This window comes from Polistes canadensis, unplaced genomic scaffold, assembly GCF_001313835.1.
Source record: "Polistes canadensis isolate GaletaPanama2010 unplaced genomic scaffold, ASM131383v1 scaffold_258, whole genome shotgun sequence".
In the NCBI taxonomy this organism is placed as follows: domain Eukaryota; kingdom Metazoa; phylum Arthropoda; class Insecta; order Hymenoptera; family Vespidae; genus Polistes; species Polistes canadensis.
The window spans coordinates 119,879-146,329 of record NW_014569805.1 but is presented as its reverse complement, the minus strand read 5'-3'; the positions used below and the strand labels follow the sequence as shown (position 1 = coordinate 146,329).

Below are 26,451 nucleotides of genomic sequence, written 5' to 3'. Positions count from 1 at the left end.
TAATTAATTGTTAATTAATCCAAATAAATGTATAATTGCAATGGAGAAGCACGGATTATAAGTTCTAAGCACCATTCTCTTCGGAATCAAACAATAAACTGACTGGTTTGTCTTCTATGAAAGTACTTTTATTAAATGTTGTTTATATGACATTACGAATATTATTATTTTTATACATACACGTGTAGTCATAAAGCTCATAAAAGACAACGTGTCAGTCTAATGGGAAATTTCAAGGAGGACGATACGCAGATCTTATATTCAGTGCTTTTAAACAACAATATACACATTACCTTTAATTAATTACTAATTATTTTAATACTTTAATGAACTCACAACGTATATATATATATATATATATATATATAGGATTGTTTAAACACATATACATTGGATTAAATATTACATTCCTATTAATGTACTTTGAATAAAAAATAATTTCGAACTCGAAATATAATAACTCTTAGTTAGAATGTTTAAATAATTAAAAATATTATTAAAGAACAATACTGTGTTCGATATACCTTAAATAATTGTTAATTAATCGAAGGAAATGTATGTGTATGTATTCGGTGTACTGTCCTCCTCGAAATCTCTCGTTAGACTGGCACGTTGTCTTCTATGAAAGTTTATTTCTTCGAAATTGTTTATATGACTCTTTCCATATAAGGAAAATCTATTTATTACGAATATTATATTCCCGTTATGCACGTGCGCAATTTTCGGAAAGTAATATAAACAACATTTAACGAAAGAAATTTTACAGAGGAGAATGACCCAGTTTAACAATGGATTTCGAAGAGGATGGTACATAGATAATATACTCCGAGCTTTTAGACAACACAATAGACATTTATATTTCGATTAATTAATAATTATTTTAATGCACTAATGCACTCTACTTATATTACAGGAAAATTTTACCCTCGAAGTTATCACTGCGCAGGAACGTTAAAATAATTACATAGAAATGAAATAAATGCTAAAATCTGCTCGTTATAATCTTATTTTTATTAATATTTTCGATAGTTTAAACAAAAATACATTTATTTTAATGTTCCTACCCTAATGATGAATAATTTATATAATTTTTAAACAAATATAATTTATATTATTATTATTTCAATGGTATATTGAATTGATTCTAACATTAAAAAATATTAAAATAACAGTAAAAACAAAGGATGATCAATTGTTATCAAGACTTACGATTTTTAGCACATTTCAACACTTTATTTTCTCTTATTCGTTTAATTAACTTGTTATAACTAATACTTTCTATATTAAAATTCATTAAATATATGTAATAATGTATTTATTTCAATATGATTTATCTTGATTTCTCAAACACATAATATTAATATAGTTTCCAAGTAAAAATTTAATAACCGTAATGGATGTAGGATTTTTAAGAGACACTCTCACTATATGTACGTAACAGATAAATATATACGTGTATTTCTTGTTTAGTGCAGATATTTAAAAAAGATTTCCTAGCCAGCTAGAGTTGGCTTGTGAAAAGGCAGGAAGAGCTTTCACTCTTTAGTAAGAATGTTAAAAATAGAGATAGAGAGAGATAGATAGAGATAGAAAGAGAGGGGAGAGAAAGATGCGCATTAGAAATAGGGGAAATACACAGAAGATATCGTTTTCTCTTGATCGTTGTCCTTTCAATAAGCATTTAATTGACCTACAATAAATTTCCAATTAAAGGAACGTCGTCTTACCGTTAACTACGCTTAGTTTTAATTGTAACCGTTGTATCCTGTGTGTCTGGAGAGTGCAACGAGAAAAAAAAAAGGAAAAAAGAAGATGAAAAAAAAAGAAAAGAGAAGAAACCTATGACGTAATTTGGATCTAAGGAGTGATGAAATGACTATGGTCATTACGTTAGATAGCATCGTCGTCGAGCTGGTTCTACCTGGTTCTACCTGGTGGACTACCTCATCAAAAAGTGCTTGCTAATTCGATGGGATATTTTTTGCTCGTGGCAAAAGTTGTCGGCAAAGTAGCACATTACAAATAAGGAAGAAAGCGAATATAACACGGACGTCCTTCTTCCCAGTACGTTTTCTACCCCTCCCCCTCGTCCTCCTCCTCCTCCTCCTCCTCCTCCTCCTGTTTCACCTTCCCTTGGTTCTTTATAATTCTGCATTATTAGCCGCAGGATGTATTCGTTCGAGAACTCATCCACTTTCGAATCCCAACGAGCTTCATCGCGCAAGAATTTACGTCATAAAGTGAGAGAAAGAGATAAAAAGAGAAAAAGGAAAAAGGAAAAAAAAAGAGAGAGAGAGATGAGACTCTTATACATACTCGTATACGAACATTTCTAAAGTGAAAGGAGAAAGGCCGGGTTATATCGTGTAAAAAAAAGAAAAAAAAGAAGAAAAAGAAGCCAACGAGAGGAGGCTTCTTAAATCGAAGAGAGAATACATGCGTAAAAACGCATCAGACGCGATCGAAGATTGCGAATTAGGAATAAAACGTTCCCGCGATGTTGTCGATTAAAAATAACGGGGAGAGAAGAAACCTGTCTCTTGAATTTTCGGATGAGAATACGGTGAACGGATGATAGGGGGTTTTTGTTCGTTAGTTTTACGTAATACAACATAAAGAGAAAGATTAAGAGAGAGAGAGAGAGAGAGAGAGAGAGAGAAAAAAATAATTCTTCTTTTAACGGTGGCGACGTTTTTTTATTTTTTTCTATAAAAAAGCCTTTATACAAGTACAAAAATGCGTGGTTAAAGAATAGCATTTAAAAACGTAGAAAAATAGTGTGTATTCGTGGCTTCGTGTGATACGAGTTGCTCGATAAAAGGACCGTGGCGCATGTCAAATGATTTTTTATACATTTCGGTATTTCGTTCCTATTACTTTTTCTTATTTTTTTGTTTTTTTCTTTAATCCGATCAGCGAGATATTTTTTTTTTCTATTAAGATAATACAAATAATGATCAGGGAGATCCTATTCGAGATCTCATAACCTCGATCCCTTTCATTTTGTTTTTATCTTATTATTATTATTATTATGATGATTTTTTAATTATTATTATTGTTGTTGTTGTTGTTGTTGAGTAACGAAATATCCGAAAGAGGATCATTGAGTTGCGTCACGGACACTACGACTTTTTAAGGAGTAAATATAAAAATTGTATTTACAGGGCGCAATTTGTGCGCCAATCACGTCTTCGGTTTCGGCTAATTTCTGGCCCTTTCCTCTTACTTCTCCCATTCACATATATGATTATGCCAAGGACTAATATTTTTTTATGTCCTTTCTTTTTATATCCATGCACACACGACGATGATGTGCGTTTATAATTGATTTTCCTTTTTATTTTCTTACTCGTTTCCCTTCAAAAATCCTTCTTGGATTTTCTTTTTCGTTTGATACGACAAAAAAAAAAAAGAAAAAAAGGTATATTTATTTCGGTGTAGCGAATCGCGTAACACCTCCTCGTCTCTTGCGTTGAGTCTCGTTAATTGGTATTCTTTTTTTTTTCCTCGGTTAAAAAATTCTTCTTCTTGGTGACTCCATTTTTAAAGCTGCGACTATCCTACGATCTTCGACGAGGTAAAATCGTAGACGATCTTTTGATTTTTATCGATTTGCTGCTTCTATAATAACTCTGCTAACTATTATCTATCGTATTCTTGTAATTCTATTTCGTATACATATACATATGTACGATTTTCATTTGATTTTTACTTAAAATCAAAAATAATGCGCGCGCGTGTTATTTAACGTAAATATTCGCGTATATAGAGTTGTTCGATGATGACGACGACGACGACGACGACGACGATAAGATCCCTGATCTTCTTATGACGATTATTACTTCTTCTATATAATTAATGACGACCGAGTGTGCGTACGACAATCTTCCGAGCGTTTAGGAATGAAGAATCTTCCCCCAATAGAAAGAAATCTTCCTTCCCGTTATTATATCGTTCATTCCTTGACTTCCGTTTCTACCATTCTAGAATTTGTCTTGAACTTCTCGAATGTCATTATCATTGATTGGTGATTGATATTAAAGATGTTGATGGACGACGTTACGTTGGTTCTTAAATTGTTGGGGCTCGAAAGATAGTCGCCTTTGTTATCCAGCTCTTTCTCTCTTTCTCTCCCTTTCTCTCTCTCTCTCTCTCTCTCTCTCTCTCCCTTCCTTTTATAAATTGGCGACGACCGCTTTAGAAGGGTGCACCATAGCTACCGCTTGGCCTGCTGGGTGCTCCATAACTTACACTAGGACCACTTGGGTATCCACCAACGCCATGGGTAACTTGATTGAATTGAGCTACCTGGATGGCTTGCCTGATACCTTCGAGATCAATGCCTACGACGCGGGTTTGGTAAGTTGGTACACCATAGGTTGGACTGGGTGCTCCATATTGCGGTGATGGTGCACCATAACTCGAGCTAGGTGCGTATCCTCCAATACCGAATCCTCCAGACTGTTGGGCTTGCAATTCCTCCTTCAGAAGAATCTGACGGATTTGTTCTAAAAGGGCTCCGTCAACAGATGCACCCTCGCTTGTTTGATAACCAGTCGACACCTGAGTGTATCCACCTCCTCCACCTATAGAATATCCTCCTCCACCACCACCCCCACCTGGTCTACTGTAACTGTAGCCGGAAGAGACTGGTGGTTCGGCCAGGGCTAACCCTGCCAAACCGATAACCATACACTGAAACAAATGAAAACAATAAAAATAACTAAAGCAAATTTTAGATCTTTAAATTTGTATCAAATTCTATACGAGGATTTCTCGAGAAGATTTCTCGAGAGAGAGAGAGAGAGAATTGACATTCTAATTTATTCCGTGCAACCTAACTATCTGGTCAAGTTTGTTACTGGAGTCACGTAATATTGCAAACGATTGCGTTGAAGTGATCGATAGGCCGATGAAAACGGCCATCTTGTTCGATTCGTGTCGAAACAACGACTTTCAAGAAACGTTGGAATTCTCGATGCAATTCTGCTGAGAATGTAATCTCGTCCCTCCCCCCTAGAACGATCTTTTTCTTTTTTTTTTTGACGGTAAAATCAATTTTACGAAAGACTAATGGGTATCAGAACGTTTTTGACTTGAATAGAAATTCGATCGACGAAGAATTCATTGTATTTATCTTTCAATATATATATATATATATATATAAATATATCACTTTTAAAATCATTTACACAGAATCACGAATATATTTTACTCGTTTTTACTTTTTTGTATCTTAATTTTTGGCACGTTCTCTATCCCATTTTAATTTCAATCACCACCCTACCCCACCCCAAATATTTATTCCTTATGTCAAAAATGAATCTGCTTACCGCGATCAAGGGATTCATGCCGGCTTCTACGATGCCGCTTGGTTCTGTGACTCCGTGGATGGTAGAACAGGGTCCTTTATACTCCCAGGAGAAGCAGGGGGATATGTAAGGCCCCCACGAAGAAGAGACGGGGACTCTCGGGTGAGAGTAATTCAACGGTGAGACGATTCTCTGGTCATCCTCTTTCCCTCCTCCTCATACCGATACTCTGTCTCACTTTTATATATATACACATACACATATATATAGACACAAACACTTAAACATTGTTCGACTACTACTATTCCAGTACTCTGCGAATAGAAGATTGATCCTAGAATCTCCATTTAGAGGTATACTTAAACGAGATTTGGTGGATGGTAGGATTATTGTGAAATTTAGCCTGTCTTCTTCATCGTGTACAGTTAAGTACTAGTTACAAGTTGCGTCCTAGACCTAGACTCCGTAGACCCAATACTATCTATTAGAATATTTGTGAAAACTTACTGTTTAGTATATCGATCATCGTGATCTATCATTTTAATCTATGTGTACAATTTTTATAATGTCAATCGTCTAATTGATACTCAATTGTCTATCGAAAATAAATCATTTTATTAAATAATATGATTGAAATCTCGTTTAGAGAAAATAAAAGTTAAAAAAAAAGGACAATAATTAAAAGAAATTTCTTTTTCGGTAAACTATCATCCATCCAGCTATCCATTTGTCCATCCATCCGATGGTTGTTTACGCAACTAATCTCAACGTTATTTGCCGAGAGTCTTCAATGATTTCGAAAGAATTTGTGATACTGCAATGCCTTATGTAAAAACGTTTTGTGAATACCTATTTACAAGTGGACAAATGGACATGGTAAAACTGATTATTATTCTTTTTTTTTTCCTCTTTTATTTTATATTTTAGAATCCTTGCACATACGACACACGTTTAACATGTCTAGAATTCGATTATGATTTTTGAGATATCGGATAGAATGCAAACAACGTGATTGGGAACAAACAAAAAATATATATCAACGATAATTCGAATCTACAATCGTTGCAATAATATATTACATATAGTTTTATCATTTTTATAACGAAATTATTTTATAACGGGGACCTCGGGGAGGAAGAGGGTGGATAATCGTAACAATTATTATTTGAAAACAAACAAAATTCGTACGAGTACGTGTTTTTCTGGTCTTGGTGTTTTATCATACTTTATATTATTTTCTTCGTATAAATTGGTATAAAAAAAAAACAATTCTCTGTTCGATATCACGTTAAATAAAAAATACGATTAGATCGATCGATGATACAATTATAAACGAAGAATTAAATCGTTGTATCTTAAACGAGAAATCAATTATTTAAGTTACGAACCTTTGACCTAATTCTCGTTACACTTTTGACTTCGCTTTTTTAATTCCTGTGTTGTTTTTCTTTCTTTTTATTTTTAATTTTGTTTGTTTTCTCCCCTCCTTACCTCCCTCCCTCCCTTTGTACCTCATCTCTCTCGCATATTATATTCTTTCCCTCATTTTGATTTTATCCATTTCTTTTTATTCCTCATAATCTACCGTGGCCCAATTTTATACTCAAATCTCACATTTTTATCCTGAGTTCATAAGTATTACATACGTATGTATGTATGTATGTATCCTACGTGGTTAAATGTGTGTGACCTCGAAAGGATTCACGAAATTTTATACGATCGCTTTCACGTGTCGACGACGTCGTATAAAAAAGATAAAAAAAAAAGCAAAAAAAAAAAAAAAGTAGCGGTTGCAAACGAACGTTTAATAATTTTCAATTCTTTCTTTCTTTAATTTTTTTTATTTTTTTGTTTCTTTTTATTTTGATAACTCTTTCTCTTTTCTCGTAGATATCTTTAGGTGTGCTAGTTTTCGTTTTGTTGTTGTTGTTTTTTTTTGTAGTCAATCGTCATCTTTCTTTTTTCAAAATAAAAAGAAAAAAAAACGTTCGTCTATAAGCGCCAGGAAATTTGGATTTCTATCTTAAGCAAATGCCTCGGGAAACTCCGAAACTGCCTTGGAGCTATCCAAGAAGGTGCCATGTGTTGTATCTGAGTTTCTCGAATACTGACGTTATGGGGTTGCGGAAAGAAGGTCGGGGGAAGGAAGGGGATTCATGCGCTCGAGGCTTCACTTTCGCTCGGCCATAAGCTTCTTGCCTCGTATCATCTTCTTCTTCCTCCTCTCTCTCTCTCTCTCTCTCTCTTTCTTTTTCTTTTTATTTTTCTCTCATTCTCTTTGTATCTGTCTATCTTTCTCTCTTGTTTGGTTACTCGTAGGTTTTTCTTTGATCCTGCGAAATCTTTCGTACCGGATGTAGGATGTAATAATGCGTGAGAAGTATCTCGTATGAACCTTCTCCCTTTTTATTTGAAAATAGATACACATACATATTTATATATATTTAATTTTTTTATAATTATATTATTTATATATTATATATAATATAAGTGGTCTAACGTAGCTAGCTTTCATATAAATAATATAAATGTATATTTAATTTTTATATAGGTATATATATATATATTGAATTAATTATCTATATATAGATACGTTTTTCTATTATAATAATATATTTTTGAGATAAAATAAGAATGATGAGAAATATCTAATACGTTAAGACCAAACGTTAAACTCAACAGAGTGAAAGGTGAAAGGGAAGACACAAGATGATGAATCCCAAGATTTCTGTCTCGGAGTATTACTATTTTAATACATTTTTTGTTTTTTCTTTTTTTTAAATAATATTACATATATAGATACATAATTATAGAGATTAGTGAGTAATTAAGGAAAGTATTTTGCATCAATTAAGAACTGTTTAACGTGTGTATCGTAGGTCAATGTTTAAAGAAAACTTTTTCTAGAATTACCAATGACTCCCGTGTTTACGATTTCTAGCAAAAGATCTCAACTGGTGGCATATAACCGACTACGATTTATAAAATTACGTACGGTATATGCCATTCTTAATACAATGTCTCTTCTAACGTATTAACATACTAATGCGAATTTACTCGAAGAAGATAAATATTTGCCGTTAGGTTCCTAGGATTTTTATTTTCATTTAACAGACATATATTTATATATATATTTTTTCTTCTTATAACACATTTCAAGAACAATATATTATCTATTTTTATTTTTTCCTATTCGAGCGCGTATTTCTCGTATACGTAATCATATCTTCTCTACGTTTTATTATTATTATTCTTTTTTTTTTAAATGATATAACTGTACAACAAATAAATCGTAAATCATTTTCACGATCAGGATGTGTAGAATATTATAAATTTCTGAGTATGCGATGAATGCGTGAACAAAAACAAAAAATGGATTATTAAAAGACATTCCTTTTTACGATTAAGCAATCGTTTAACAACCTCTGCATGTCGCAGAAACCCGCATTAGAAACCAGCTATTAAACAGAAGATCGCATGTAGTAGTTTCTCTATCCTTAGTTTCAGATGAGAAATAGAATTATACGAATAAAACTTAAAGTATACACACATATATATATGTAAATTGTGATTTATAATATAATGATCGATTATAATAAACTTTGAAGATTAATAAAGGACGAGATTGTTACGTTAACGTAATGAAAAGTGAAGAAAATGGTAACGTTACGATATTTAAGTTGTATGGGGGGAACAACATTATTCCATACCATTCCATTCCCCCCTCCTCCTAATAATCTCGGCACCGTTTCAAATCTCAGGACTTTCTTTTCCGTTTCAAAACTCATTCGGTGTGCACACGTTGGCTGGCATATCGTATCGATGCGATGCTTCGTACTTCCTTCGTGCGAACGATATTTCATTACATCTTTTATGTATCTGTATAGATATATATATATATGTATATGTATGTATACGAATTAATATAGTGTAGAGAAGAGTGTTTTACTATGTTAAGGAAATTACACAATCATACCAATGATTTGCGTTATATTGTAAAGGCTAGAGAAAATATATTTCAATTGACAATGATTATTTCTTTATTAGTTTTTCTATATTTATCGGTATTGATTTTGCATAAAACGATGTTAGGTTTATAAAAGATGTTTTTGTTATTTGAATTTTTGTTAGTTGAAATATTTATAATATCGAGATTTATCGATTAAATAATTAAAACAATGTTATTACTTTCTTTTTAGTTTCTATATTTATCGTGTATTACTTTGCATAAAACAATGTGTTTGCTTTATCGAAGCTTCTTCTTTATTTCTTTCAATTATAAAAATAAGTGAAATTTATAATATCGAGATTTATCGATTAAATAATTACAACAATGTTATTACTTTCTTCTTCTTAATCTCGATTGTAGATAATCATTTATTTTATTTTTGTTTTAAAGTTAGTTACTTGTTATTCTATATGGTTCGTAGTTTGGTTAAGAAACTTTCGTGAGAATATTCTCTCTTTAACGGAAGGTATCTTCCGTTATGGTAAACGAGCTTTGATCGTCAGAAGAGCAACAGTGACCGAGATCTACCTGTTACCTTCGCGTTTCTCATCATCAGTTCACTTTCTTCAAGAGGATGCGGAGATGCGACCTTTCCTGAGGTCACTGATACTACGTTCGAATTTCACCAACATGATCATCTTCCCGGAATATCAGCTGCCACCATTACTTTTTATTGCTTCCTTCTTCCTCTGACTTGTCGATAAAGACTCGCATGCCAATGTTCTACTAGATTAGGCTAATCGATATATTGCAATAGTGCCAATATATTTATTTATTTAGAAAATATATGAATCATCTAAAAACTAATACGATTAAATCTATTTTTTGTGAATTTTTCTAAATTTAACTAATAATATATTCTATTGTTAAAGTATTTAATCGTTTCTTTTTTTTCAGCTGTCGAAAGGTGAAAGTATTAAAGTTTTTTAAGATACCTATAAATACTTACATTTTTATATTTGCATATCTTGTACATAGCTTGTTTATTACTTTGCACAGCCTATCCATTTTGAAGGTATACTTTGAAATATATTTTTGTAATTAAATTAAAAAGAAAATAAAACAACCCCCCACCAAAATTTACTAAATCAATGTATTACGTTAAACATTCGTTTTCATAATTTTTATTTTCTATACATAACCATATTAGATTTCTGATGGACTCATATAATATCCAAAAAAAAAAGAAATCATTAGAATATTCATTATCATATATTCATATCATCATATAAAATAGTAGCTTGAAACAAACGACGTGTCGTTGATATATTATAATATTCGACACTTTTTTTTTCTTTTTTTTTTTTTTATTATTTTTTGAATAAATGGGTATAATAAAAAAATAAATAACCTCGTAGATCTAATGGTGTTATAATTAATTATACCATTCGTGTTATTTTTATCATGTATATAAATAATTAATCGATTAGGAGGAATGTATAGTAATTTATATGGTATCTTTAAATTAGTGAATGAGAGAATCGTCGATTTTATTTAATGATTCTAGAAAAGGGGGTGATGACCTGGGTCGCTCTCACACGTTTGTCTCTCAACTGTTCACTTCCGGTAGTGAAAGGCGTCTGTGTTTGCAACTGTTGTATATAATATATACCTACCAACTACCAAACATACAACATCTCTTCGCACAACTAACAGAGAATGTTTGTTTCGAAAGATGATAGTCTTTTCTGAGTATTTTTTAACCTAATTATACAGATTTTAATGAGACAATCCTTTTTTTGTTTTTTCTTTTTCTTATTTTATTCAATTATTTGTCTTTTTATTTTATAAATCTATAACACATTGTTTAAATTATCTGTAATATTTATTTCTCTATTTTTATATTTGACCTATATTTAATAAATTTTGTTTAATTAATTGATTTATCTCGGAGAATGAAATAAAATAAAATAATTTATGTCGAACGATTGTGAAAAAACATCGGATTATTAACGTAATTTATGCATTACTAATTTGTTTCTACATTTATTTTGTTTGCAAAAAAAGATAAGATAATAATATGAATATATATATTACTTAGGAGTGTTTGGAGAAAGAAGAAAAGGAAGAAAAAAAAAAAGAAAAAAAAAAAGAAAAAAAAAAGAAAGAACTGACGTAAATGAAATCGGGAAGAAAAAAAAATAGGATCTTAAATTCACGTCACGGTCGAGAGTTTGTAATTCTAATAGATTAGAAATTTCTAAACCATCTTAATTTCTTGCCAACTCGCGTACTCGTGTTTTAAAACGTTGCCACAACTTTACGTTTGCGTAATTATTGTTCCAAATTCAATAGATTTACATTCACAGATTATTTAAGAAAATGATGTACACATATATATACATATATATGTGTGTACGTAGAACGATGAACGATGATAGTAATACGTTTTGTGATTGTTACATAACGTGTTTATAAGCGATATGTAAAGTTTGTTAAATGACGACGCAGAAAAACGGGGAACGTGCCAGAATTTCGATTTAAATAAACTGTTATCCAAATTTTACATTCGTATAGTAGTTTAAAAAGAAGAAGAAGAAGAAGTAGAGGAAGATGAAAAAGATGAAAATATCCATTGAAATTCTCTTATGTTTCCTTCTTCTTTACGAAGAATCCACTTTTTGTTGCGTAATATTTCATTTGAAAATTGTTCTTTTCGAACGATTATAATTCATTAGTTATATCGTATTAACGAGTCTTACGGATAATTGCATGAAATACATGCAAAATATGGATGTATTTACATTTCTTTAAATAATTCTAACTGCAAATCAATCATAATGTATCTGCAGTTTGTATATTTTATTATTTCTTATCACTATAACTATAATATAAGTAGGAAATTGGAAAAATACCAACGAGATATTAAATCGCGTATTAAATAAAAAATATTATATTCTCGATTATTAAATTAATCATTTATAACACACATATATGAATAATTTAAAAATTAAAAAGAAAAATAAAGTATACAAATGTATATTAATATCTTAATCTCACACATAAAATTCTTCGAAATAATTGTTATCTAACGATTAGTTATTAAATATCATTGTATAATAAATCTATCTCTTATTCTTTCAAAAATAGATAAAAATCTTCCAAGAATAATTGCGAAATGTAAAGAGAAGATCGTTATCTTAGTGAAAAAAGATAAGAACATGATTGACACCATTCAATTTGAAAAATTCCATTAAGGAATTCACTTTATATAACGATACACAATTGTTCGATATTATTGCAATATATTATAGAGAAAAAATAATATCATTTATAAATATATTTCTTTTTATAACTATTATTCTTTATCTCTCTCTTTCTCTCTTTCTCTCTCTAATATATAATACATTTACATATATATTATATATGTATAATATATACAATTAATTAACAATAATTTCTTAGTTTATTAATCCAACAATAATTAATGAAATGTTGGAAAAAAAAAACAAAAGATTGTATACTTAAAAATTAATCAAGTAGATAAGTAAAAACAATGATTTGTTCATGGTTTTACGTAATTGATCGTCTCCTAGTACAATGTCTGATATTCGGTAATGGTTTGTTCTTGCATTTTTTGGTCCATTCGTTCCATGCTTTAAATCCATCCATGTTTGAGATTGTTTTAGCGCAAATTATGTCATCTTGTATGTCGTCATTGGCAAAATCCTCGCAACGTTTGTTACAAATACCACCAACGCGACCACGTGTACACCATTTTCCACTGCTTATTTGAAATATACCGTAATAATAGTTGGATGCAGCTTTTGGACCGGTGATAAGTTGAGTGTCCATACCACTTTCGTTCTTCATTAAACAAATCCAGTTGCTTATGAAACTTCTCGAGATGCCACCGCGTTGTAATTCTTTCATGGCTTCGCATTCGCTTAAAATTTTCCCATAGGTTAAAGTTACAAGCGATAATAACAATAGGACGTCGATTATCATAATCTTCGTTATGTTTCTTCGCGATTTGTATATTATCATTTTTCTTTTTCTTTTTTTTTTTGGTTCTTCTTTTTATGTTTGTTACCAAAAAATAAAAAAACGAACTACGTTTGTATTTTCTTTTTTAATTGGAAGACAACTAACACCGACCGGTATTCAGACGTAAATGTTCCCGGTTTGAATGTCACTACGACGTTTTACTAACAACGAACGATAGACTGTGACCTCGAGCTTGAGCGATAAGCTTTTTAATGTAATTACTTGGAACGAATGATGATTGGTTGTTTAGTTTATCTATCTCTTACTTTTTTTTTAATAGTTTCAACTTATTTCCAAGTATTTCATGCACAATGAGGAAAATATATGAATCAATGTATAGAAAACGATTTATGAATAGATGTATATGTATATATATGTAAATATACACATATACATATTAAAGTTCTCGATCAAGGATATACATATGTAATTAAATCGAGCCAACGGTTCATAAATGAATTTTACATTTTTAATCAGGTATTACTGTTATTATAATCATCTAATTTCACAACACATTGTTTTATTATTAATACAACACAGAATATATTATTCATAATTATTGTATTATAATTAAAATATACAATTGTTATCTATATGGTATCATATTCTCACGCGAATAATTAGATAAATTATTATACTGTGTCATATTTTTGTAATTTTTTTTTTTTTTTTTAATAATTGACTCTTTACGTATATATGTATATATATGTCGTCAGATTGCTTGATATAATACTTGTTCAATTTCTTCATGTATTTGTTCTCAAAAGAGACAACTTTCACGATACATTCGGATCGTACTTTTTCAACGATCGGACTATAACAGTGGTCAATGATGATTGCAACATTTTGAAGAGACATCTTGTGAAAGTATTGAATGCAAAAAAAAGAAGGAAAGAAAGAAGGAAAGAAAAAAAAATCCATTACGAATTATAAAAATTGCGTATAAAGTATGACATTTAATAATTGGATATAAAGCTGTTCAATCACGTGCTTCCTCTCTGTCAAGTTTTGAATATAAATTATGAAAGAAAAAAAAGATATGAGACTTGATATAAGAACTATGAGAATTTATTCCTATCCCATAAGAAAAAAATAAATATTCATATTTAATATGAATTGATTTAACACTTTAATTAGTTACACTTCGCGAATATATTTTATGTGAATTTATTCTTTTTCTTTTTTTTTTTTCTTTTTCTTTTTAATACATCAATTTTTGATAATATTTGAATGTATATTAAATATATAGAAAATATATTATAGTAAAACGTAAAATATTTATATATAGTATGACGATGATAATAATAATAATAATAATAATATTAACTTGTAATATGTTATAATTAAATAAAAAGCATGATAAATATCACAATTACTCGTCGAAACAATGAATGCATTCGTATAACTATCGACAGGTGCAATTAGTCACGAGTATTATCGTCATATACACATTGTCTTACATTAGTAATTTTGTAACTCTGTTTTAAGAGTTCATATATACTGTTTCGTATGTGTAAGACTTATCTTCGAGAATCCTATGGATGGAATATCACTATTATATTTATCCTCAAATATTACGATTATATCTTATTCATCTGTGTTTTTTTACCTCTATAACTATAACTTACTTTTTTTAATGAACATAATATTCTTATCTTACAGTAAAATTTTACTGTTCTATTTTTATATATATATATATAGGTATAAAAATAACTTCGAAGATTATATAATATTATATCTACGTTTAATAATGGCATTTAAATGTAAACGTATAGAATAAAAGTTATATTTGGCTTAAATGAAAAATTAAAAGGGAAATAACTAAACAAATGTGTGTGTGTTTGTGTACACTTAAAACAGTGAACAAAATAATTTCTCGAAATAATATAAATAAATGATATTATTTATCTATATTATTATTATTATTATTATACTTTTGGCTTTTATATATTATTATCAAGATCCAGCCTTCGTTAATTTAAATCGTCTTTCCTTGGCAAATTTGAAATATTCGGGATTTTCATAAATAATTTTAGCTAATGTTTCAGGGCCTGCATAAGTGTCAGCCTTGGTACCCATACACATTGACAATTGTGTATCGGAGAGTTCTTTGCCACATTCAACGTCATGGAAAACGTGTATTAAATTTGGATCAGCTGCTCGAAAAATATGTAACTTTGATTTAACAACTTTATCGTAAAATATTACATCCTCTTTACCCCAACCTCGAATAGATAAATCGAAACCACCAATTGTATCGTAATCCTTTTTGTATAAGGATACGATACCAAAACCAAATTGTCTCCAATAACCAGTGATTTCTGTAATAACATATTTGTCATGTATCTTTGAATCACCATAAACGATTTTCGGATCGTATTCGCTAAATACAACAGGAAAATATATTTGTCTATTGATTAATGTATTTAATCGTATACGATATAACGCAGAACTCGTAAAAACAATATCTACGTCTATGAAAAATAATAAATCATCGTCTTTCATACGAATGACACCTTCGTGCAGTGCATTGGCCCTTGCAAATTCACCATTACTTAAAATTACATCGATACTAGCACTCCGATATTTGTACTTCAATTGTTCAATCAAATTCAATGTTTTGTTCAAAGTGTCTTCTGTTTTATGCCGATACAATATTATCAACAATTTTGTTTGTTCCCCAGTCGTTAAACATACTTCTTCGTAATTTTGAATGAATCTTTGAAATACCTCGTATCGTCCTGACAATGGTAATATAAAATGTATAATTTTATCTTCGTTGTTGCGATCCTTACTTTTAATTAATTTCAAATTAAAATCCAAAAATCTCGATGGTATTATATTTCGTAGAAATTTATTTTCACTTTTACGATTATCTTCTTTCAATTCATCGTCGTTTATCATTTCTCGTATTTCTAATCCTATCAAAGAAAATTAATTTTATATATGTATTATATAAATTATATATACATCAGATATAAAAGCATAAAAAATGAATGATATTATATTAATATTAAATACCGGTGAAATGTTGATGAAGATAAATATGTCTTCTAACCGGCATCGTCAATTTTTTCCCTCTAAATTTACGATAGACCAAAAGTAAATCTAAAATAGTGTCAGCGCCATAAGAATTAACTCTTCTGTAACCATATAGGGCAGATCTTTCGTCGACAACACGACCACGTTGTCTCGAACAGGCATTTATTTTAATCATTACTTCCCTAATATTATCATCCATAGCCTCTTTAATGTCACTGTGAATTCGTCTTCTGGGATTGAAATCGGCCAAACTGTATTCCGATTTAGAAATGAAATCCCATGGGATAACTTCATCGCTTGTGGTTGGTTTGAACGTACGAAGTCCAACAGGAACACCTATTTAATAAAATCAAATGTGTTTGTTTTTTATTTTTAAATATAAAATATCATATAATTATTATATTATTATTAAATAATGTTAGAGAAAGTTCATTGGTGCAAATATCATCTCAATATTGTCGTCCTTGAACATGATCTCCCGCATTCGCGACCCTACGTTGTCGTACTCCCATTTCGTTAAGATTCATTCTAATATTATCTTCCCACCTACGTCTTCTTATTGGTCTACACAATGGTATTTCTCTCCCTCACCTCACCCCACCCCATTAGGTTTACCAATTAGTATTTTATATGCAATAGGATCCTAACGTAACCCTGCTGCTGCTGCCCATCTTAATCGACCCGATTTTATAACGTTAATAATATATTCCGTATTATTGTTATAATTACGTGTAAAATATCATTAATTGCATGATTTTTTTCAATTCAATTCAATTCGGGCACATTTTACATCATCGATGATTATTTTCAAAGTATAATTTATCTTCGAACATAATCAATTATGTATAATTCTAGCGTGTAACCGAAAAAGATCCACATTTACGTTGTCGATAAAATAATCTTCTAAACAAAATCCGATAGATTTCGAGAGGTAAGAAATGATTAATAATTTATTAAAGGAAAAGAAAAAAAAATGATGGTTAATCGAATGGTAGCATGACATTAACCTGAATTATAAATATAACAAAATGAGGTCATAAGTAATCAACATAAATTACGTTGCCAATAAAAATGGTATTAGACGAAAGCAATAATCGAAGTATTTGATCTTTTCAGTAGACAAACTGTGACAGACCGTGTCCGTATATCCTTTCTTTCTAGTCGCGTCAGACTAACAATCAGTTTGCATAGAGTAATCATGCAAAGTGGATCTATTAATAATGTGTACGTGTGCGTGATGAAATACAATCGTTCTTGAAATGATTGGCTTAATTGAATTACAGATATCTGCCTGGTTAAAGAACGCTTTCAAGGCTGTTTTAAAGCAATGACTTTACTAAAGATTCAATATCTCTGACGAATATTCAGAAATATAATCTAAGATTTACTTTTTTAATATATAGTTTTTGTATATGTTTTTTATTTTTGTGTGTTATTTCGATTGATTTATTTAACAATTTATTAAAATCATTTACCTAATGTCTCCGTGTCACCAGGATAATCCTCGGAATAAGGATTAACAGGAAAAAGTGGTACACCAATGGCAACTTCATAATTTTTCAATTGATCATGATTTATACCCAATTCTTCAATCATCGAATAGATATCCCTTTGCAATTTTATTTTGTCTTGTTGCAAATCTTGTATTTTTAATCCCTATAAACAACAAATATATATATATATATTTTGTGTAGATAAATATAAATAATTATAAAATTGATCATTGTAACGAAATACAAACCCTCATATAATTATGAAGTCTGTACATGTACGGAGAACTTTTTATAGGATGTAAAGTAATGGCACGATGTACTTCCTTTCTCTTGAGATTACCCGTAAACGCCTGATTTCCGCTGCTATTATGATAAAAAATTGATTGCATCTGTAATACAAAAATATAACTAATAATATTATATACATAAAATATTTTGAAGTGTTTCTCCAAGTTACTAAATCAAAAAAGTTGACAATGACTTCTTCTTCTTCTTCTTCTTTTTCATCTTCTTCTTCTTTAATTTTTTTGTTGTTGATATTAAACTTTGCAGATGTTAAAGATCGAGAAGAATAACTCGATACGGTTACTAGGTTAGCAGGGTACGATTCGCTTGTACTTAACGACTAACATCCTCATCTGTGCATTGTACCTTCCGAGTTAACTCAATGATAGCGTACCCCGTATATGATGCAGATGCGTGGCATATGTATTTAAGCCAGTGGTAATATGTATAGTACATTCTATGTACGTGGTATTATGTTATTTTCTGTCTCCATTAAATTATTACGAACTCGCGTGTTCTCAAACCTGATACACAGTATATGGAAGATTACTACTTCCTGGTCTTCTACATTGCGAATTTACCACTACAATGATTATTATATTGTTCCTTACAATTTTTACATATACCTATGCTGATTAGAATGATTAATCATTTATTATTATTATTATTATACGGATAAAGAAGACAATGAAGATGAAGAAGATCAAGATGAAGATGAAGAAGAAAGAAGATAATAGATTTTACTGGAAATAAATATCAAGTGGATTTCTTTTTTTATTATTATTATTATTATTATTTGATCGTTAAATAATTTTTAACGTAATTTGTTTTACAAGTAAACATAGTTTTTTCTTTTTTTTCTGTCGTGATAAGATATAAGCACCGCGAACGTTTAATGAGATTCCAGTTTGCAGTGACCAACAAATTAGTCTTGGCGTATAAGAATATATATTCACGCGTGGTTAGCACATATGTCAGAGATTAAACGAGAAGAAAAAGAAAAAGAAAAAGGATAAAGAAGAAGAAAAATAAGAAGAAGAAGAAGTTGAAGGGAGACTGACTAAAATAGATAGACTTATACTAAGGTGTATAAGAAAGAAACCTAGAAGTATAGGACCCTTCCAAGAAATGAAAAAATGAAAATAATCTGTGAGACTGGATTTATCGAATTTAGTTTCAGATAAATATTTTTTTTTCCAATCTATTAATGAAATTTTAAAGATACTTACACATATTCGTATACTAGAATTATTTTAAAAATCCGCAGGTTTTTTATTTTTCACAATATATATGTATATATATATATTGAAAAAATAAGTCACGAACATTTTAAATAACATTTATATATTATATATATATGCACGTATGAGATAAGTAATGTTTAAAAACAATTTCAAAGTTTATTTCGTAATAACAAAATAAAGTGATATATTTCGATAATCGATATATTTTCTCAAATTAACAATGATAGTTTTAAGCCTAACCCTTTCTCATTCTGCGTCTTAATTGCTATGTATGTGTGTGTGTGTTATCTTATTTATAAAGTAGTTTAGTTTTAGGCTAAAAGAGGAATAAAGGGGAGAACGGGGATCGAGACCTTGAGAAAGTGATCCGAATATCTTTCTCGATTTCAACATTCTTTATATGTCTTTTTAATAAATAAAATTCTTATATATAATATCTTTTTTTTAAAAAAAAAATAAGAATTATTTAATATTACACGCGTCTAATATATATGTTACCGTCATAGCCGGAAATCCGCCATTGCTAATAATTCCTCGGCATTCTCATCAATGCAAAAAGATATTCTACGTGTAGACAAAAGAGTGTACTTTAATTTAGTATAAAAATCATTAAAATCCGCTTACTAAAAGTATAAAAAATATTTACCGAAACTTTTCAAAGAAATTGCAAAGATGCACATTTTACAGCATTGGATTCACAGATATTTTCTGCACTTTACATGCTAAATTTTTAATTCGATATGGTGTTCTACGCGTAGACAAAAGAGTGTAACATAAATATTTGATAATATAAATGAAATAATTATAATTATTATCACATATCAATTATAAAATTCTGATGAAATTCTCTTATCGAGTATAATTCGTTTATTTGAAAAACTAGTTCAGTGACCCAGTGGTATATTTATAGCCACGGAACTACTAATCGATTTACTTCGAAATGATCTCAATCTATCTTACAAAATCGTATATTGTATCATATTTCACGTCAAATTTATTGTTAAAATCTAATTAATTGGAAAATTTCTAAATTATCGATAAATATATTATCGAAGAATATAAAAATTAATTCGTCTTTTTATCCAAATAATAAGTTTATTTCTATAAAAATGTGATTATAGTGAAAATACTTGTTGAAAATATTTTCGCAGTTTTATCAAGAGAGAAAGAGAGAGAGAGAGAAAGAGATAAAGTAAGAGCAGATAAGGTTTATCTAAAGTTATAGTATATATATATATAAGTTGAAGGAATTACCTCGTAGCTCCAGGTGCAAGGAATCCCAGCATATTTCTGAACGCATCTACCAATTTCAACGTCCTCGTGCGTTGTATAAAGGTGTCTCAAACAATATTTAATATGAGGAACTATTCTTTTAAGCGTTTCCCTCGATATAACAATACCAGGACCACCCATGCAGAAGTTTTCATCGTATTCGAGAGAAAGTAATCCAAATTCTTCTGAATTACCTCTACCGGCTTGTCCAATGTACATCGGTTTCCTCGAATCGACAGACCTAAGAAAACTTTCCAAACGATCGGTCCTAACGTAAACGTCATCGTCCGCTCTGAAAAACCATTCGAAACGATTCCCATAATGATTCCACATGTATTGTAACATCATGAATGATTTTTTCTGCGGTGGATAACTATCGTCGACTCGGTTTAACGGCACCAATGGTAAATCGGGACAATTATTTGGCACCGTTGAACTTTCCGATGAGAAAAATGCTATTTTACCGGGTAATTCTTGACCCCAAGTCTCGTAAACTGCTTTAGCCCTCGTATCGAGATATTTTTTCGCAGTCATAACACCAACGAATACAAGACTGTCTGAGGAACTGTTGATATGTTCGTTGTCCGACAATTTAGGCATATTTCGCACTGTAGGTCCTATTTCTTCCTCCATTGAATAATTTCTTCTTAACGCGGAAGAAATTGTTGACAACGACAACGACGATGAGAAGGAGGAAGAAGAATAAGAAGACCAACCGGATCGTTGAATATTATTGTTTAACACGAGTATCCGATAACCACTGATCAGAAGACCGAACACAAGACCCACCGTAAGGCCCAGAACGGCACTAGCCAGGCCACGTCTCCTGCGCATCGCTGAACTATACGTCACCTCTCCCATTCACTCTCTTCTAGAATTTGTCTAGCTCCGTCTCGGTTCGTCATCATCGTTCTCCTACACGCCGTTGATCTTCTTTTGGTTATCCTAATAGCTGCCGGTTCTGGATAATATCGTTCCTCTTTCGACGATCCCATTGTAAATTTTACTTCTAAAATTATAAACAAAAACAAATAAAGAGAATTTATTTTACGATCAAATATATGTATCAATTTTCAACGATTATTTTTTGTATATATATTATGTTATATATTATAGTCAATCAACCTGCTCCTTATTTGTTAATTTATACTTAATATACGTAAACGTTGTTTTTTGTGTTTTGAGTTTTGTTTTTAATTAAATATTATAATTATTTTTCTTTAACAACCAATAATAATTCGATTATATTAAATATTGTCCATCAAAACGACGTTTTTGTTATCCACTCGGAATACGAACTTTCACCCTGATATACTTGCGTAACAAAAAGAACATTGTACTTTTAATCTATTGTTTAATCAATTTTTTCACAACGATCATTTTTGTTAGATCTTTTTCTACTAAAAGAAATAATTGTGGGTGTGTGTTTTTGTTTTTTTTCTTTTTAAATATATATCTGTTATATGACACCACGCGTTAAAATAATTAAAAATGATTCGAAAATAAACGTGTGATTGGAAACAAGACTAACAATAAGAGAATCAATTAAATACTGTATACGGTAAGGAGAAAAGAGAAAACCGGTTTCAGCCGAAAGTTAGACCCTTGAGACAGAGTCGTGCCTATCTCGAGATAAAACGATGTCGTGTCTCATAGGTTTTGTACTAATACACTTTTGTAAATACCATATATACGTATGCATATATGTATAATAAAATTGACAATGCAAATTACCGTATTTCTTTTACTTGGAAACCGATAGATATTGTTTGAAGAAAAATCAAAAAGAACCAAAAAAAAAAAGACATGTGCAAATTAAACATGACACAAGGTTCTTCTTTTTAAAAAAGAAAATAATAAATGATCATTGATATATAGACAAAAGAAATGTTTATATTAACAATAGTTAAACTATTAGATGGTGTAACGATTAAGTATGGATTAGAATTGTTGAATATATTCGACGAAATATATCAATTTGTTAATTATCTAAACGTTTCACACATTCCAAGATAAATTATTTGATCTAAATTTTGTGTTTGATATATTTTATAATTTATTTCATTTTGAAACATTATCCTACCTTGAATTTATCGTAGATTCGAGATTCATGATTTCAAAGAAAACGTTCGTCAGATTTCCAAAAGGGTCGGGTGGGGAGATGAGGGGGGTAGGAGAGTTTAGAGAAGGAAACGAAAAGTGAAATATTACTACCCCAGAAAAAGGTTGATATATATATATATTGGAGGAACTACACTCGTTGAAATAGAAAATAGTTTTCTCAATCTTGTCGTAGGATATTTTAACGTTGAAACGAGCGTCTCGACGAAAGGCGATCGACTGGTTTAGTCATACGGTGGCCAGCTTATTAGGAGGCACCGTTGCCAGTATGTTTTGTTTTCTTACCGTTTCTTCGTCGCTATTGGACAAGTCCTACCACTTGTGTATCGAACGAAATCTCGGAACGGTACGATTCTTATTGAAATGAGCCGACTGACTACCTGCTGTTTACACAGAAGACGTTCGAAACCTCTTACAAATTTGCAAATGCATATATATATATATATATATATATATATATATATGTATATATACTCTCGTTCATGCGTAAATACTAACGTTAGAATATTCTATTAGGTGTTCAAACAAATTAGTCATTTAATATTCCCATTCATGCGCTTAATCCATTTATATACGTTCATCAACNAAGAATTATTTTTGGAAAATACAAGACAAATTTTATATTCCTTATAAGCAATATACATATAACATACAATATTATACAATATATATATATATAAGATATAAATTATTAATATAAATATTTTTGGGGAAAATACAAGAAACATTATTGAAAAATTTGTATAAGAAAATAATATTATTTTTTTGAAGGATTATATATTTATAAAAGTAAAGAAAATTCAACGATCCTAAAAATGTTGCAAATGCATCAAGAAATATTACTATAGATGATCCCTTTCAGGATGATTTGAAGGAGTGGCTTTGAAACAATTGTCTATTACATGACCTCGAACGAAGACCAGTTGTTAATTGTTCCCACAGACGATGAGAACAAACTAGTCGAATGCCCTAACGCGGAATCATCTGAACAGAGTTCACGCTACTGCCTACAGCAGATTGTCCGAGTAGCTTCAAAAAGAATGATCAAAAAACGCAACGTTTGTTTTTTTTTCGATCAAATGATCATTGATACAGACAGTCTCCTTGCTCAACTTTTCCTACAACCGATGAATGCTTGCTTCACGGTTCACAGAACTGTTCTTCTTTTTATGCTTCATTAAATTTATGAATGCTTTCGAGAGAACAATCAATCGAGTCTTCTTTCATGCTAAAAAGAATGAAAGACCGGCTTTGACGATACTTTTTTATATATATATTATATTCTAAATAAAATATCGCGAATATATAATCTTAAATAATGAATATTATGATACGCGAGAGCTTTAATAAATCATCGTTGTGACAAAATATTTCTGCAACGATCAGTTTGAAAATTATACGAGTGGCTCGTCGTAATATGCAACGTTAACTAAAAGTATTAAGTTCAAAGTAGAAAATCCGGATTAACTTGGAGTACGTTCCTGGAACGATAAACCACAAAATTCTTTTCTTTTATCGTACGAGAGGAGGCATAATGTTTCCGATTTACAAACCGCACGTGGTTTGTTCGAGTATCCATCCCATAGCGAGTTATTACCTATTTCCATTCAAAATTACTTTCCATCGGAAATGTAATCGTATTTTTTTAAACAAAACAAAGAAAAGAAGCTGAAGAATATAAAAATCGATTTAAACGACAAGAATATAAATCCCATGACACGGTTATGGGTGTGTATCGAATAATCGGAAAAAAAGAAGAAGAAATATTTCTTCGTTTTAACATATATATAATATTATGATCGTTAATAATAAAAAAAGAAAAAAAACTCACGTATTTGGGGTAGAGTAGCGAAGGTTGTTCGATATTTTGACGATAACGATAAATATTATGAAAAAAGTATCCGCACGATTGAGAAAATTTGCACGCTAAGAGAATAAACCGTGGTAAAATTACCCTGGCTCATGTTTGCAAGGAGAGCTCGCATACTCGTACGTTGTAAGAACTGGTCGCGTGTTAGAATCGTGGTAGAACAACGAACACATACTACGAACAGGATGCCACCACGATCGCGACTGAACGAAAGAACGAACGAACGAACGGGATCGTTCTTCGTCCAACCGGCGACTATTCCCCGCTAACCGGCTAAACCATGAGTAGGGATGGTTAAAGCCGAAAACCTACGTGGTTCCCCTTAATTTGTCCGAAAACTGATAAGTTACGAAGAAAGCAGCTTATCTCGAAAGAACTACGCTGAAGTAGCGTTATTTGATAATGATTATTTCAACATTTTTGGTAGCCTCTCTGTCTGTCTCTCTTTCATTTTTATTTTAATAAATTAAATATTATCATATTTCTTTTTTATTTGTGAGAAATTTTCTATACCAAATGTGAAAATTTTTAATTTAATTTTAATTTCTTTTTTATTGCGAATTAATGATAACAATTTTATATTATATTATCTTTAAAAAAAAGAAGCTATTTGCATTAATTGAATGAATTGATAACATATTATGTATTACGCTTGAGAGTTCCGGATACTTTTTACCTTGTCCCTGACCTCGGCAACCTTGAAATCTTCGAAAGCCTCCAATCACCCTTTTGACCTTCTCCGGTCGATGATCGAAGAGTTGTGTTACCGTTAGCCAGATAATTCGACGTTTTATTCATTTACATTCCAAGCATTACCGCTTTGATATTACGAAGATTTCTATATAGACAGTATATTTTATATTTTTATTAATTGCTTTTATAGTGTAATACAAATTTACCTTTTATTAATATTCTAAATAAAAATAATAAGTAATATATTTATGATAATATAATTATTCTTGATGGAATAGAGATAGTTCATGATTGAAGGTTTATTATCGATCCAATTTGTATCATTGTAATAAAATATTCTTATATAATTCATAATTATATAAATATTGTTTAAAAATCAGATATAAAAAATATATATTTTTCAATTCACCTTGACTATATAAATTTTTATAAAAATGTACAATATGACAACCGCTTATATGCGACACACGATAGGCCATAAATGGGAGCCTATTAAAGAACACGTGTTTACCATATAAAAATAACCGTCGATTATAAATGCATCCGTGCATTTGAATTAAATATATAATTTTCTAAGTGTGTGTTGTGTATGTTCACACAACAGATATAAACGTGTACATCAATAGATATTGCAATTGCGAACTACGGAGTAAGAATAGTGCAAAACGTTATGCTATAGTTTTGCGTCCGTAAAGCAGGAACTTCCGTCGAAATGAGAAGTGAATTGAACAACCTTTACGCTTCGTAAATTTCACATTATCTTTCATTGGTTTCGTTCAATTCTCGATCGAATGAAATACGAGGAAATTAAGATTGACGAACTAGTAATGTGAATATTTTATTTGACAAACGTTTAAACTTAAATTAGAAATTTCTGAAATAATAAATCGATAAAATTCGTTGGAACAGTATTATGTTGGAGAAGTTATAGTACACTATGAAACAAGCGATTAAAGAAATTAATATTAATTTCATCATTTCTATATCTATATAAATTAATTAAATTATAGATTATTAACCCGTACATTCAATTTAATATAAATAAATAATTTCTATATTGAATAGATAATAAAATATAAAATATTTTGTAAAATATACTTTAATAATTACCACTTAAAGTAAA

At 30.3% G+C, this 26,451-nt stretch overlaps 3 protein-coding genes across 5 annotated transcripts; all 3 read right to left on the bottom strand.

The window, feature by feature from the left end:
- Window positions 1-417: 417 nt before the first annotated feature.
- Window positions 418-5,115, bottom strand: LOC106790771 (pro-resilin). Its single transcript, XM_014755914.1, has one exon. The coding sequence runs from the start codon at window positions 4,690-4,692 to the stop codon at window positions 4,198-4,200; it is 495 nt and encodes a 164-aa protein (XP_014611400.1). The 5' UTR covers window positions 4,693-5,115; the 3' UTR covers window positions 418-4,197.
- A 7,593-nt stretch (window positions 5,116-12,708) lies between these two features.
- LOC106790743 (lysozyme c-1-like) lies at window positions 12,709-13,585 on the bottom strand. The gene has a single exon (XM_014755850.1). The coding sequence runs from the start codon at window positions 13,306-13,308 to the stop codon at window positions 12,835-12,837; it is 474 nt and encodes a 157-aa protein (XP_014611336.1). The 5' UTR covers window positions 13,309-13,585; the 3' UTR covers window positions 12,709-12,834.
- A 1,622-nt stretch (window positions 13,586-15,207) lies between these two features.
- LOC106790767 (chondroitin sulfate synthase 1) lies at window positions 15,208-24,882 on the bottom strand. Of its 3 annotated transcripts, none has more exons than XM_014755905.1 (6): window positions 24,597-24,882; window positions 20,627-21,653; window positions 18,092-18,232; window positions 17,826-18,006; window positions 16,330-16,686; window positions 15,208-16,229 (listed from the first exon to the last, which is right to left on the bottom strand). In XM_014755905.1, exons 2-6 carry the CDS (start codon window positions 21,503-21,505, stop codon window positions 15,265-15,267), a joined length of 2,523 nt encoding a protein of 840 aa, XP_014611391.1. In that variant the 5' UTR covers window positions 21,506-21,653; window positions 24,597-24,882; the 3' UTR covers window positions 15,208-15,264. The 3 variants fall into 3 exon arrangements, with proteins under 3 accessions (XP_014611391.1, XP_014611392.1, XP_014611393.1); XM_014755906.1 differs by having other exon boundaries at window positions 24,720-24,882; XM_014755907.1 differs by lacking the exon at window positions 24,597-24,882 and adding an exon at window positions 22,728-22,966.
- Between the last annotated feature and the right edge of the window lie 1,569 nt (window positions 24,883-26,451).